The sequence below is a fragment of the Drosophila willistoni genome, unplaced genomic scaffold, assembly GCF_018902025.1.
Source record: "Drosophila willistoni isolate 14030-0811.24 unplaced genomic scaffold, UCI_dwil_1.1 Seg332, whole genome shotgun sequence".
Classification (NCBI taxonomy): domain Eukaryota; kingdom Metazoa; phylum Arthropoda; class Insecta; order Diptera; family Drosophilidae; genus Drosophila; species Drosophila willistoni.
The window spans coordinates 33,275-48,153 of record NW_025814282.1 but is presented as its reverse complement, the minus strand read 5'-3'; the positions used below and the strand labels follow the sequence as shown (position 1 = coordinate 48,153).

Below are 14,879 nucleotides of genomic sequence, written 5' to 3'. Positions count from 1 at the left end.
TTCGATGGACAAGACTGTGCAAGCAAGTGGATCGGACAATTGAAGAGCATTGCGCAGGTTTTCGAGTTGAACGAGACTTGTGTGCGCATGTTGTTTGTGGCAAAACTAAAGGGTGCCGCAAAACGTTGGATTCAAGCGAACCCAACTCGTTTGATCGAACCGTTCGAACAGCTGTGCGAACATTTAATGTTGTCGTTTGGTCAAACAAGTTCGAAGGCAACCTTGCGACGAAATTTCGAGCAGCGGATGTGGCAACGCCAGGAAAAGTTTGCCACTTATTTCGAAGCGAAGATGACTTTAGCAGAAAATATAAATTTGGATACAGAGGAGCTGTTGGAGCATCTGATTGAAGGCATCTCGTCAGATATTTTGCGTGATCAGGCACGCATACGATGTTTTACGGATCCGATGGAGTTGCTTAAGGCGTTTACCAATATCCAGTTGCCGAATGTGAAATCGACAGCTGATTGGGTGAAACCACCAATCGTTAAGAAGAGCGCTGATGGAAAGGAATGGCGCTGTTATAATTGCAACGCACGAGGACACATTGCCAAGGATTGCGGTAAACCGAAGAGACCACCCGGTTCGTGTTATGGATGTGGCGTTGATGGTCACTTCATTGCCCAATGCCCAAAGAGAAAAGTGCGCCGAGGAGACGACGATGACTATGTAAGATATGTTAAGATTTACTTAAAGGGTTATACTAATTTACATATACACGCAGAATGCCTCATAGACTCAGGAAGCAGTACATCAATAATTAAAAAATCAAAGGTGCCGGCTGGAATTTGCCTACATCCTGTTTTGAAGTCATATTTTGGAGTAAATAAAAGTCCATTGAGAATACATGGCAAAATTTTCTGTTTCATAATTAAAAATAAAGTAAAAATTAATTTTGAGTTAATTGTGGTTGCTGAAGAGTCTATGAGTCAAGATGCAATATTGGGGCGAAATTTTTTGAAAGCTTGTGGCTTGCGTATAGATCTAAGTGCCTTGGACGGGATTGTAAAATTGAGCCTGGTAAACGAAGAAATGTCAAACGATAATTGTAAAGTAGATAGAAGTCGATCGTAATGTCCTGTTGAAGATTGTGCTAAAGAGCGAAAGTTATGTAAAGAAATTGTTATGAATCGATCGTTAAGTACTGATGAAGAGATTGTTAAAGGCCAGAAATTATGTGAAGAAAGTGTTACGAGTCAATTGTTATGTACTTATCTAGACGAAGAGCAAGAGTTAGTTGATGATCAAGTGTTGATAGCTGAGAGTCGTGACTTATGTGAGGAGATTATTATGTTAGCTGATAGTAAAGAAAATGTAAAGAAGTCAGTTATGTTAGAAATTCACGATGATAACTTTGAGAGTGACATGATGAATATAGACGTAGGAGGCGAAGAAGAAATAGAATGTACATGTGGAGAAGAAATAGATTTTAGTACGAAAAGTCGGCTTATGAAAATATTTAAAGAGAATTATGTTGATGCTAAGAGTCCACAAGTCCCAATGGTTAGGAGCGAATTGAAGATTTGTCTAGAGAAGTCCAAACCGTTCAGTTGTTCACCTCGGAGACTGTCATACGAGGAGAAAGAATACCTTCAGAAAATGTTAGACGAGTACTTGAAAGAAGGAATAATTCGTGCTAGTGAGTCAGAATATGCCTCTCCAATTGTATTAGTGAAGAAAAAAACGGGAGGTTTGAGATTATGCATCGACTTTAGGAAATTAAATAAAATTACATTGAAAGATAATTACCCGTTGCCCTTAATAGATGATTTGCTAGATAAACTCGTTAATAAAACAGTTTTTACGAAGTTAGATTTGAAAAATGGGTACTTTCATGTCTTTATGAACGAGGATTCAGTAAGATATACGTCATTTGTTACGCCATTAGGTCAGTTCGAATTTTTACGAATGCCGATGGGGTTAAAAACTGCACCAGCTGTTTTCCAACGGTTTGTAAATAAAATTTTTGCTGATTTGATAAAAGAAAATAAGGTTATAGTCTATATGGACGATATTATGATAGCAAGTCTAGATATGGAGGAGCATCTAGAAGTTTTAAAAGAAGTTTTTGCAAGATTGGTACAAAATAAGTTACAATTACGGTTAGACAAGTGTGAATTTTTACAATCGAAAGTCAAATATTTAGGATTCAATATTTCAAGTGAAGGTATTAAAGCTGACGATAGTGGAATAGAAGCAGTTAAGAATTTCCCAACGCCAGAAAAGGTGCAGACGGTGCAAAGTTTTCTTGGGTTATGTTCATACTTCCGAAGATTTATTAAGGATTTTTCGATAATAGCTAAGCCATTGTACGACCTTCTTAGGAAGGATACTCCTTTTAAGTTTGGAAAGGCAGAGCTAGAGTGTTTTTTAACTCTTAAAGAGAAGTTAGTGCAAGCGCCAGTATTAGCAATTTTTGATTATAAGCATGAGACAGAGTTGCATTGTGATGCAAGTGCACTTGGTTTCGGGGCTGCTCTAATGCAAAAGAAACTTGACGGTAAATTGCACCCGGTATTTTTTTTTTCTAAGCGATCAACGGAAACAGAATCAAAATACCACAGTTTCGAATTAGAAACTTTAGCAATTATTTATGCACTTCGCAGATTTAGAATTTATTTGCAAGGCAAACGGTTTAAGATATTAACCGACTGTAATTCGCTGACTCTCACATTAAATAGAATTGAACTAAATCCTAGAATTGCTAGATGGGCGTTGGAGTTGCAGAATTACGACTATGAATTAAGTCATAGAGCAGGAAAGAAAATGCAGCATGTGGATGCATTAAGTAGATGTATGGGAGTTATGGTTGTGGAATCTAATAGTTTCGAGGAAAACCTAATTATATGTCAAGCCAAAGATTCGGAAATTAAGAAAATTAGAAATCATTTAGAGAAAACAGAAGATAAAATGTTCGAAATGCGAAACGGTGTGGTGTTTAGAAAATCAAGAGATGGCAGGTTATTGTTTTATGTTCCTGAAGATATGGAGAATCAGGTTTTGCACAAATATCATAATGAACTTGGGCATATCGGCAGGGATAAGATGATAGATACGATTTCAAAAAGTTATTGGTTCAAAAACATTAAGGATAAATGCAGTAGTCACATCGAAAATTGTATAAAATGTGTAGCTTTTTCCCCCAAATCAGGAAAAATAGAAGGACTATTGCATAGCATACCAAAAGGAGATAGGCCATTTGAGCTAATACATATAGATCATTACGGACCAGTAGCAGCAGGGAGAGCAAACAAACACATATTCGTTGTAGTGGACGGATTCACTAAGTTCGTTAGATTGTATACAACAAAGTCCACAAGCACGAAAGAAGCAGTAAAAGCGTTAAGAGATTATTTTAGGGCGTATAGCCGACCTAAGTGTATTGTGTCAGATAGAGGGAGCTGTTTTACGTCTAGTGAGTTTGAACAATTTATGACTGAATATAACATAAAACACTTGAAGATAGCTACAGGCTCTCCTCAAGGAAACGGTCAAGTTGAACGATTGAATAGAAACATAGGTCCAATGATAGCGAAACTTGTAGAACCAGAGAGAGGTTTGCATTGGGACTCTGTAATTGAAACAGTAGAATTTTCTTTTAATAATACATTACATAGAAGTATTAAGCAACAGCCAAGTAAGATGCTGTTTGGAGTAGAACAGAAAGGTGAGGTTATTGATCAGTTAAGAGAAAAATTAGAAGAAATCCAATGTCCTGAGAAACCGGAAAGTTTAAAAAAGATTCGTAAAGAAGCAATAGAAAACCAGAAAAAAGCGCAGTCTTACAATGAAACGTACTATAACAAGTCTAAGATAATGCCAACACAGTATAAGAAAGGAGATTTCGTGATGGTCAAAAATTTTGATAGTACAGCTGGAGTGTCGAGGAAATTGATACCTAAACATAAAGGACCTTACGTAGTTGAAAAGGTATTAAGAAATGATAGATTTTTGATTAAAGACGTCGACGGTTTCCAGGTTTCACGCAATCCCTATCAAGGTGTTTGGAGTGCGCAGAACATGAGACACTGGGTGGGGAAAAAGAGGCCGAATAGTAGAAAATAAGAACTATTGTATTGCACAAAATTTTGTTTAATGTATAAAATTCAAATGTATCATATCAATTGTATGTATAGTCTAAGTTTTACAAATGTTATAATCTAAGTAGCAAAATAGGATCAGGAGATCCAACTGTCAGGATGGCCGAGTTGTAGTAGGATAACTAGTTTAAACTATAACGAACACCGATAAGTATGCTGGAATTGCCAACACTGTTGTGGCAGAACAGTATGCACGTTAATTAACACTAAGCAATGACAAGAGAGACAGACAGACGAACGGAGAGAGAGAGTCATTCAATGGGCTACGATCAGAGAGGACAGACGTATAATAAAAAGCTGTTAATAAGCCTGTGATTTAAAATATAGATACATAATAAATAAAGAACATATTTGCTACTACAGATCATATGTAGGGGCAAATGAAACGAATAATGAAATTTTTGTACTTATCAGGAATTCCGCCGATGCAAGCTGGAGGAGCGGAAGGATATCCGGCTCGAAGGACCAATGTTTGTGGAGGGGCGGAAGGACCCGACTAAGCCTGAAATGGTTGGCGGGTGCCAATATCTTCAGGGTCTCGTACGTGAGTGATTAAAACGCGCGAAAACCTTCGTTTTAATTAATGATGTTTTATTGAATTCACTAGGTATACCGACACACACACGAAATGGTTCGGTGTAAAACAGATTGACAATTCGAGAAAAATATATAGGAGATGAACGGGTGTTCGGGTGAAAATCTCGATTCGTAATAATGGCGATGCCCATTGGAAAAAACCCAGTCACCCCTCCTGGTGTGACCGTAGATGCCGAGGATCAGAAAACCCTCCTCACTCCTCACTGCTCTTCGCCGCTCACTGCTGTTCACCCGGTGGCGTGAACAGGATTTATTTATTTATTTATTTATTTATTATTCCTTGCTGGGTGCAAGAAAAATGATTTCTTTAAATTCTACTGCTCCTTCAATCATGTGAATTTTGGACTCTCCTAAATGGGTTTTGAAATTAAAAAAGTTTTCGAACATTATGTTTATTGAGGATCCTGAGTCGACTACACATCTCAAAGGTTTATTGTTCATTATTATTCTGATGAAGGACTTGTCTCTATTTCTTCTTCCGATTGTTCCGAGGCATTCCGATGAAAATTTTTTGATGTGTCCATTTTGCTAATTCCACTATTACTTTCTCGTTGCTTTTTTGTAGGCTGGTTTGCTACATTATTTTTTGGGTAGTTATTTTGCTGTTGATTATTCATTGGATCTTGAGCCCTGTCAATATTTAATTTTTGTTGAAATTCTTGGAAAAGTTTTTGGTTCTGTGTTGTATCGGATTGTTTTGATTGAGACGGAGGTGCACTATTGGGTACGAAAGATTTTCCACTTATTTGGTTTTGATTTGATTATCTGATTTGTGTTATACTCTCGTTGATATTTCCGCGCACCGTTGGCGTAAATATTTTTCACTGTTGTAGAATTTTGAGCGTGCCCGTAAGTTCTTGATGACGGATCGGAGTTTTATAGTGATTATTCACTAATTCTATGTAAAGCACGGATAATAATTCTATGTCCCACACGACTGCGACTGTGAATTATATAGGAAAAAAAAGATACTTTATTCAATGAATGAATACTTAAAACTAAAGTGCAAAGATGTCTTATAGTAATATTTATAGGCTAAACTTGTGAGCCCTTTAGTTGTGTGATCGATATTGGTGCGAATTGATTGGCCCGAATTTTAATGCTGAATTAGCGTTCTCACGCTTTTGACTTTTAGGGGGACAATTATTATTTCAAGTCTTCAATTGTTTATGAATACAACGGATTTGATTGATCCAAATTTTAATGCTGAATTAGCGTTCTCACGCTTTTGACTTTTATGGGGACAATTATTATTGCAAGTGTTCAATTCTTTATGAATACAACGGATTTGATTGGCCCCCTTTGACTTTTAGGGGGACAATTGTTATTGCAAGTGTCCAATTGTTTATAAAAAAAAACGGATGTTTACTTTAAAGTTTGATTTTAGGGGGCGAAAAACGTATATAAGTTTTGGGTATTGACGTTGGATATATATCCAACGAATATATAGTCATATGACTATATATTCTTGATCAGCACGACGAGACGAGTTGAAATAGCCATGTCCGTCTGACCGTCCGTCTGTATGTCCGTCCGTCTGGATCAACTTAAACTCATTCTAGACCGTTAGAGCTACGGAGTATATATTTCATTTCATTTCATTGTCATTTCTATAATTAATCTAAAACTTCTCCAAAAACCACACCACAGCAAATTCAACGTAATCTTGAACCCAACGATTACAACGAAAAACTGTGAAGTATACCAAACCACACCACAGAAAATTCAACGTAATCTTGAACCCAACGATTACAACGAAAAACTGTGAAGTATACCAAAATCGTGAGTAATGAGTTCATCCTTTAACAAAATAATTATATAAAAACCCTAGATTGCTATATCCCTATATCCCTATACGGCTTACCGTTACACAAGCGTTTCCTTATTTTATATTTAAGATATTAGTAATTTAAGTCACTTTTGGATTTGAAAGTAATGAATCAAAAATATGAAATGTTGCCAAGCTTGTTAGGAAATAAGTAAAGAAACCCAAAATTATGTTTGAAACAGAAATAATTATTTAGTTACTCCAATATGGTCTGTCAAGTATCCTTGCTGAACTTTCCCAAGATGTCATAAAAGAAATAAAACTATATTGTTTTGGGACAACCTTTGAATTAAAACAGTTGTTATGGTCGGGTGGATAAAGAAGAGGGACACATCTAAGTTCATTCACATTCTTTATGTAAATTCATGTTTGTATTCTTTCTTTAGGCTGTGGTGAATTGGCACCTTAGCAATAGTAATAATTGTAACATCACCTTTGACTTTTAATAGTTAGTTTAGTTTTCATAATGCGCATTAACTTTATTAATGATAGTGAGTGTGAAAAGGGGAGAAAGAACCCCGACCAATCCGACGAGCTTGACCCGAGCGTAGGAAAAATGCACATCCTTTATCCTGATCACACTGGTGGTCGAGTAACGAAGCAAAAAGTTTTTCGGAAGATCCAACTCATGTTACAGACTAAACCCCAACCTTAGTGCCTCTATTTCTGAAATGAGGTTATTGTAAAAATAACTATGTCCACTAACACCTCGGGACTTTTAGATGTTAACTAGGTTGAGCGAGAACTATAAACCAAAATCCATTCTGGTCACTACAAATGCGACCCTAAAAATAAGAATAAATATATACAAAAAAGACTACAATAATAATACTATATATACAATTTAAAAATGAGTTAAAAAACAAAAAAGAATCATAAAATTGATTATAAGTTCAAAAAAAATAATTGTATTTAGCAAGTTGCCCGTTGAATAGTCAACAACAAAAAGCTATATTAAAAAAAAAGAGAAAACATTTAATGTACAAATTTTTTGTTTTTCTCTGAATGTTTGATAACAAAATAAGCAGTTTGTTCGGTATACGATCCCCGAGTGCCACTTGAACTAAGAAAAGGAGCCACCCAAGTGTTGAACCCCATAGCTGACTTTGTTGCACAGAATTTTGGTCTGCCCGCCTATGATTGTTGTTCGAAATTCCAATTCGGCTGACATTTCTTTTATCGTAGAACATATTCAAATCATCTGCCGATTCAGAAATAAATTTATTGTATTTTAGTATCAAAAAGAAATGAATTTAAAGGATTATGTAGTATTCTCGAATACTAATCCAAAAATTCTAAGTTTTTTATAAAAAAAAATTTTGTAAGTTTATTTATATTGTTTGTTCAAAAAAAAAGTAACTTTCAAATGTTGAAAAAAAGTTACGCTAACGAGCCTCACGTGCATGAACAAGAAGACGACCTTTATGATGCGTCAATTGATGGCCTTAGGGAGAAATACGTGCAAGAATTATGCCACAGCATTAATGTTTCTTCCAGTATATCCGTACCCTGGTCCGAACAATCTGCGATTCCAGTATGTTACAAAGACCCAATTCGCAGTTTTGAAACAAATTTCGCAACGTCAGCTGCCGCAGTTATCGCAGAGGGCTTCCATTTCAAACTATTCCGAAAGATTTGGACAGCGCAAGTCGACGAGTGATAAAGAAGTACAACAACAGAAACCATGGCATCGGAAGTTACGATAATGAGGACAACATAAACCCGCCTAACCCCATGGCAAATACGATGTTTAAGTTTACTGTGCCCTTCCCACGATATATATGGGGAAGATGGTCAGGTGTATACTACTGGTCCTCTTAGCGTTGATGAGACCAGCATGATCTGAAAAAGACAGGATTTTTATTGACTTGAATGTCCTTTAAGTGAAAAACTCCTAGAATTTTGCCGTGGTTGTCTACTAATTCGTAATAAAACGGACTACGTTTCTTCTTTACCGTTGGCGGTACAAAAACAGATGCTAATTTCGCAGAAAACTTTTTAGCTGCATTGCTTTGGGTGAAATTCCTGGCTTAAACTCACCAACGTTAAGTTGTATATTTCTACTACGTTAATTATATCTTTGTGCGTTTTTCTCGTGTGTGTGATCGATATTTTCCTGTGCTTTTTTTTGGGCTAGTTGTAGATAATCAGGGTTATTTAACATGGTATCGTCCTTTAACAAATCTAACTTTCTTAACAGAGTATAGTCGTTACCGTTAAGGATCATATTCTGACCGAATGTAAGAAAATATGGTGAAAACCCGGTGCTTCGATGTACGTTAGCCCGAAGCGCGCCACTAATAGCGTTCAGATGTACATCCCAGTTGGTATGATCTTCGCCGACATATGCCCGAATCGCGGAAAGGATAGATCGATTAAGTCTTTTCACTAGCTTGTGGCTTGTGTCTATAGCCGTAAACCGATGAGACACACCAAAACTAGTTAAGAGGGCTTCGTAATAACTTGATTTAAATTGAGATCTGTTGTCGGTAAGAATGACTTCGGGCACACCAAAAGTGTAAAATATGGTTCTGTCCAAAAATTCACAAATCCTTGGCGCAGTAAATTTCTTAATGGGATTCAAAAAAAAGAAACTTCGTGTTATGGTCGACGATTACGATAAGTCCGATGTTTCCATTCTTAGTTCTAGAATATGGGCCGGGTAGATCTAAATAAAGTTTTTGAATTGGACGTTTAGAAACCAAATGTTTTCCAATAGGGGGTTTTAGCACAATATTTGGACTCTTCGTTAAACGACAAATATCACAATTGGAAACTTAAGCTCTTATTTGGCTCACCATATGTGGCCAAAATAAATATAGTTTTAGTTCTTTTACCATTTTCGCCATTCCACAATGAGCTGAACTTGGTAAATCATGGGCCTGTTGCAAGACTTCTGGTACTAGGGCAGATGGAATCCACAATTTCCATGATGTATCTTCTCAAGACTCTACGACATTGTTAAAAACGGTTCTTTTATAAACGAATCCTTCTGTAACCTTCAGGGAATTTAGATTGGTTACTTTGAGCATGTTCAATCAGTTCTAGATATTCCACTGTACTCATTTCAAGTTCGGATACCTCTAACTCGATTTGTCTAGTCTTTTCCGGACTCGACTCTGTCTTTTCCGGACCTCGACTGTGTATCATCTTGAAAGAAAAGGATTGCAACCTCATTGACCATCTTGCGAGTCTGGCGCATTAAGCATTGGAGTGAAGCGTGATCTGTGATGACTACAAAATCTTGTCCTTCGATATATGGTCAGAATTTTTTAATACCCTTGATTACATTCTACATTCTAGTTCAGTTACTGAATAATTTCGCTGGGCTTTTGATAATTGGTAAATTGATAAATTGGTAACTCGACGCCACCTCGTTCCTGGGCTAAAACGCACCCGATGCCAACAGTGCTTGCGTCGCATAGTAAAACAAATTGTTTTGATAAGTCTAAAGTGATTAGTATTAGTGCAGTGGTTAAACGCGTTTTCAAGTCTTTGTAAGCTAAGGAAGCGGAATCGGACCCCTGGATTTCAATAATTCCGTAAGACGGAAGGAAATGGTGGCGTAATTTTCGACGAATCGGCGATACCAGCCGGATAAACCTAATCGCCTTAACTGCTTTACTGTAGTCGTTGTCCGTGTCTGTCATTAATTGTCCTTCACGAATAATAAAACCAAGATATTTTATCTTACGCATACTAAATTTAGATTTGCTTATGTTGATGGTAAGATTAGCTTTACGCAAATATTTTTACTAATTATTTACTGCTCCAGGGACTGTTCGATTATCATATCTACTTCAGGGAACATAAAGTTTTCTTTAGCGGGTTATGCGGGCCAAGTTCGTTGTTTTATGGGGACTGCTGAACCGACATCGATTGTCCTTCTTATTCAAATGATGGATAGTTTCCTATTATTACATTTAGTCGTTTCTGTTGCTTTGGTGATAAATTATGATACTTCGGTAGTTCTTCTGAGTAATTTGATCCTTCATCCAATCCTGTAACTTCTAGAAGTGAAGCGATAAGGTCTAGTAGACCGAACCTCCTAAATATATCAATTCCCAGGTAAGCGTCTTGTTTAAGTTCGGGAATAATGAATAACTCCACCGTCTTAATGAAATATATATGATATAATTTTGGTTTCAAGTCTACCTACTACTCGGTGTTCCATTCGCCCTATATATTCTATCTGAGCACTTTTTATAATTACCGGTTTCTAACAATTCTTTGACAGCTATTCCGCCTACACAGCTAATGTTTGCTCCTGAGTCTAGCAAAGCTTTGTATTTTCTGCTTTCTATCTTGATTTCCGTTTATAATCGATCGGCAAACTGAGGAAAGATGGTTGAAACGATCTTATAACATGAACTTGATAGGGTTCTCTTTTAGTTAACATAGATTTCGTTTGTGTTTTCTATTTATAAATATAATAATAAATATAAATGGTCACATAACAGTTAATAGTCGTTGTTCACGCCACCGGGTGAACAGCAGAGAGTGAGGGGTAGGGTTTTTCCAAAACCGAATTCGGTCATACTGAGGGTGACGAAGGAGTCTCCTGTAAATCGCCATATTCAATGCAGTACGAGCATCTAACCCGAACACCCGTTCTTTCATTGCGTTTTTCTTTCGATAATATACCTTTTTTCAACATTCTCGTGTGTGTCGGGACATCTTGTAACATAAATAGAAATAAACCAGAATTAATCTTAACCGAAGTTCTCGCGCGTTTTAATTGCATTACTCACTCACCAGACCCCTGCAGAAATTGGCACCCGCCAACCACTTGCTTCTTATTTGGATCCTTCCGCCCCTCCACGAACATTTTTCGAGCCGGATATCCTTCCGCTATTCCAGCTTGCATCGGCGGAATTCCTGATACGTACAACATTTCTTATTAAAAATCTCATTTACATTACATCCCATTACAAACTTACAAAAGTGTGAGGTTTCCCGCTCTTCCATAGCGACCTACACACTTCTGTATACTTGTATGTACATACCTGACCTGTTCCAAGGTTACATGGTATTTCCCGATCATTTTTGTGTTTAGGAAGTGCATTTTTTTTCCATTCTTCGAAATTCTGATTGTCCAAAAGTCCAATTGCATAGCAATACATATGTATGTACATATATACACACATATACATATATACATGTAAAAACAGCTGTTTTCTAACCTGCAAGTAGAGGTGTTTAATAATCGAGAATGATTTTATAAAGTACCACTTACCACTTACCACTTTGTCAAATAATTTTTACATCCATACATACATATGTACATACATAGGTACATACAAATATAATAATTTTTGCCGCGGTAACCACACTCATACGTACATACATACATATGTCCACATACTATTTGAATTCACCCACACAAAATTATTTGCAGACACTCCGATTGGCTTTCCGCAATTTAATAATTCGAAACCTACATAATTAAAGCAGGAAATCGTGATTTTCGTTAAACAATTTACAATTATCCGTTTGTCCGTTTAATGAATTAATTCCAAGTTTTTTTTTTTTTTTCCTTCGTTGAAAAGTTATTCGCACTCCCAATCCTACTGATCTCAATTTTTCCATATTTTTAAATACTCTTCAAGTGATTATATATCCTTATAATTATTCCCACAACTGCGAGGAAAATTATAAATCCTTCTAATTTCATTTATGCGATCTTTGCTTATTCATTGTGGTCATTAAAAAGAGGAGACATTTCTCCTTCTCACTCCTCCTCTATCCTTAAATTATACAATCCACTTACAGCTTCGTTTCGATCTCCTCGCTTGAGAGCTCTAAGTCCACGTTTGTTTCCATTCGATTCGTAATAGCTCAGAGGACACTCTACGATGTCTCTTTCCGACTTTGTTGACGTGTGCGAGGCATTAACGACGTTCGAGGCTCGAGAGGCTCAGGCTTTAGCTGACGATGTGCCACTCGTCTCTATTAAAATACACTTAGACCAGCTTAAGTCACTTTGGGCAAAAGTCGAGGCAGAGTTTTCACGATGCTATAAAGCCTTGACGGCTCAAAAGAACGACGATAGTCCGAAGCACATAGTTACAATTAAAGCTAAACATGAATATTGTTATATGGTATATGTGCGACGCGGGACTTTGTTTGGAGAGCGAATCGAGCAGTTGTCCACGAAAATGGCTCCCCCACCAGTCAGGCTCTCCGTCGATTCCACCCATCAAAGCCACACAGTTCCCCCGTGCGAAGTCGAAATCTTTAACGGAGCCTGGCTCCTTCTTATAGCAATCTGTACGAGCAAAATGCCCAAATCCACCCTTCTGTTGTGGGAACAGTCCGTTCCAATTAAGACCGCCGTCTCATCTTGGGACGACCTTAATCGATTCCTAACTGATCGCCACCGTGTACTAGAGGCCACAGATGTCCTTCAACCAAGCTCTAACGGTCAGACCTTTCCATCCGTAAGCCGAAAACCTACGGCACGAGCTTAGGCCTTTTCCGCTCAAGTGCAAGAGAACTCAGCACCTGATGCTTGTATAATTTTGAATCCTGCGTCCTCCCATTCTTCCAGCAGCCCTCATTTAAACGTGGGAAGTTACTTCGCCTCGACTCGCAACACTGGGCTCCTGGATACTGCGAGGGTAACTATTCATAATCGTGGCCAGCAGATTCAAATCCGCGCTTTGATTGACATGGGATCCGAAGCGTCCTTTATTTCCCAAAGAATGTTTGAATTGATTAATCATCCAAGCTGCAAAGTATCAACTAGCATTCGCGGCATTGGGCAATGCGATGCTGGTAGCGACGACAAAGTATGCCGCTTACAGATTTCTCCTCCTGACGAACCACTGCGACGGTTCCAAGCAGTCGCCGTGGTGCTGCCTAGTGTAGCTGAAGCACTTCCTTCTCGCGCCGTCCGAATAAGGTGAAGCAGGATTCGCTTGACCTTCCGCTCGCTGATCCGCAGTTTCAGCAAAAAATTCCTGTGGATTTGGTGCTTGGAGCCGAGCTCCTTCTCACTATCCTTGGGAAACGATGTGGATCCGTTACTGGAAAATCCAGAAGGTCTCGGTCCACCTCCTCCAGCAGTCCGAGGATGTCTCTAAGGACAGCAGCACCATCCGATTTAGAACGCAGTTCCAATTGCTTCAGGTGCCGCGTTTGTCAAGGGACACACGCGCTCCGTCAGTGCCGACAGTTTCGAGGACTACGAGCTGACGACAGGCTACGGGTAGTCTTGAGCAACGGATACTGTCCCAACTGTTTGGCTCATGAGCATTCCAATGGTTCCTGCAGGAGCACAGCAGGATGCCATCGATGTGGCAAGCAACACCACACGCTCTTGCACATCGACAGCTCAGTCGCCTACATCCAACCCAAAGAGCAAAGACCCGAAAGGCACCCGCCTTTTATTCGGACTTCTATCTAGATCTCGTTACCTTTGACGCGATTGCTTTTAAATTAAACATTTGTTAGTTTAATATATCTGTTAATGACTGTGCCAAATTTGATAAGCATCGGGTAACTGTATCATAGAGCTCCCATAGGAACGATCGGTGGAAAACAGTGACTTTGATCAATATCTTAGTTTTTTCCTATGCTAAGATTGTAGGCCGTTCTTTCGGACACATTAGCCCTTTTAGCTTAAACGTTTTTCCACTTTGATGGCTATATAGGTAAGGTAAGGTATAGGTAAGGAAAGAGTTACCATAAAAGTTGCAAGGGTATACAAACTTTGACGCGGTCGAAGTTAGCCCCGGCCCTCTGGTTTTTCACTTGCTTCACTCCCACTGTTTTCTCTTTCTTATTTTTAATTATTACTTGTACATTATTATTATTACTATTACTAATTATTACTTGCAACCTCTCATGCACTTGTTCTAACTTTCGATTATATAACATTACCTAGATTTAAACAAAAAAAAATATTAACACTTTTCGTTTTCACTCGTTTTCAACATTCTTCATCTGGCCTTTTTACTTTCTTTTCACCCTGGTTAGACCGTTTTTCACATGGGTTGTTTTCTGTTCTTTTTATACCCTTGCAAAAAGGGTATATTAATTTTGGTCAAAAGTGTGCAACGCATAGAAGGAAGCATCTCCGTCCTTATAAAGTATATATATTCTTGATCAGCACGACGAGACGAGTTCAAATAGCCATGTCCGTCCGTCCGTCCGTCCGTCCGTCTGGATCAACGCAAACTCCTCCTAGACCATAAGAGCTACAGAGCTGAAATTTTGCATGTAGGCTTGTATATACTGCAGGCATTGTATATCTCGGATTCAGCCGGATCGGATCACTATATCATATAGCTCCCATACAAATGGCAATGTCACGAACAGTGACTTTTCTTAATAACTTCGTTATTTTCTGA

General features: G+C 38.1%; 1 protein-coding gene across 1 annotated transcript; it reads left to right on the top strand.

Annotated features, from left to right (window-relative positions):
• The first annotated feature begins 13 nt into the window (after positions 1-13).
• Positions 14-887, top strand: LOC124461317. The gene is made up of 2 exons (XM_047012848.1): positions 14-669; positions 725-887. Exons 1-2 carry the CDS (start codon positions 88-90, stop codon positions 734-736), a joined length of 594 nt encoding a protein of 197 aa, XP_046868804.1. The 5' UTR covers positions 14-87; the 3' UTR covers positions 737-887.
• Positions 888-14,879: the final 13,992 nt, after the last annotated feature.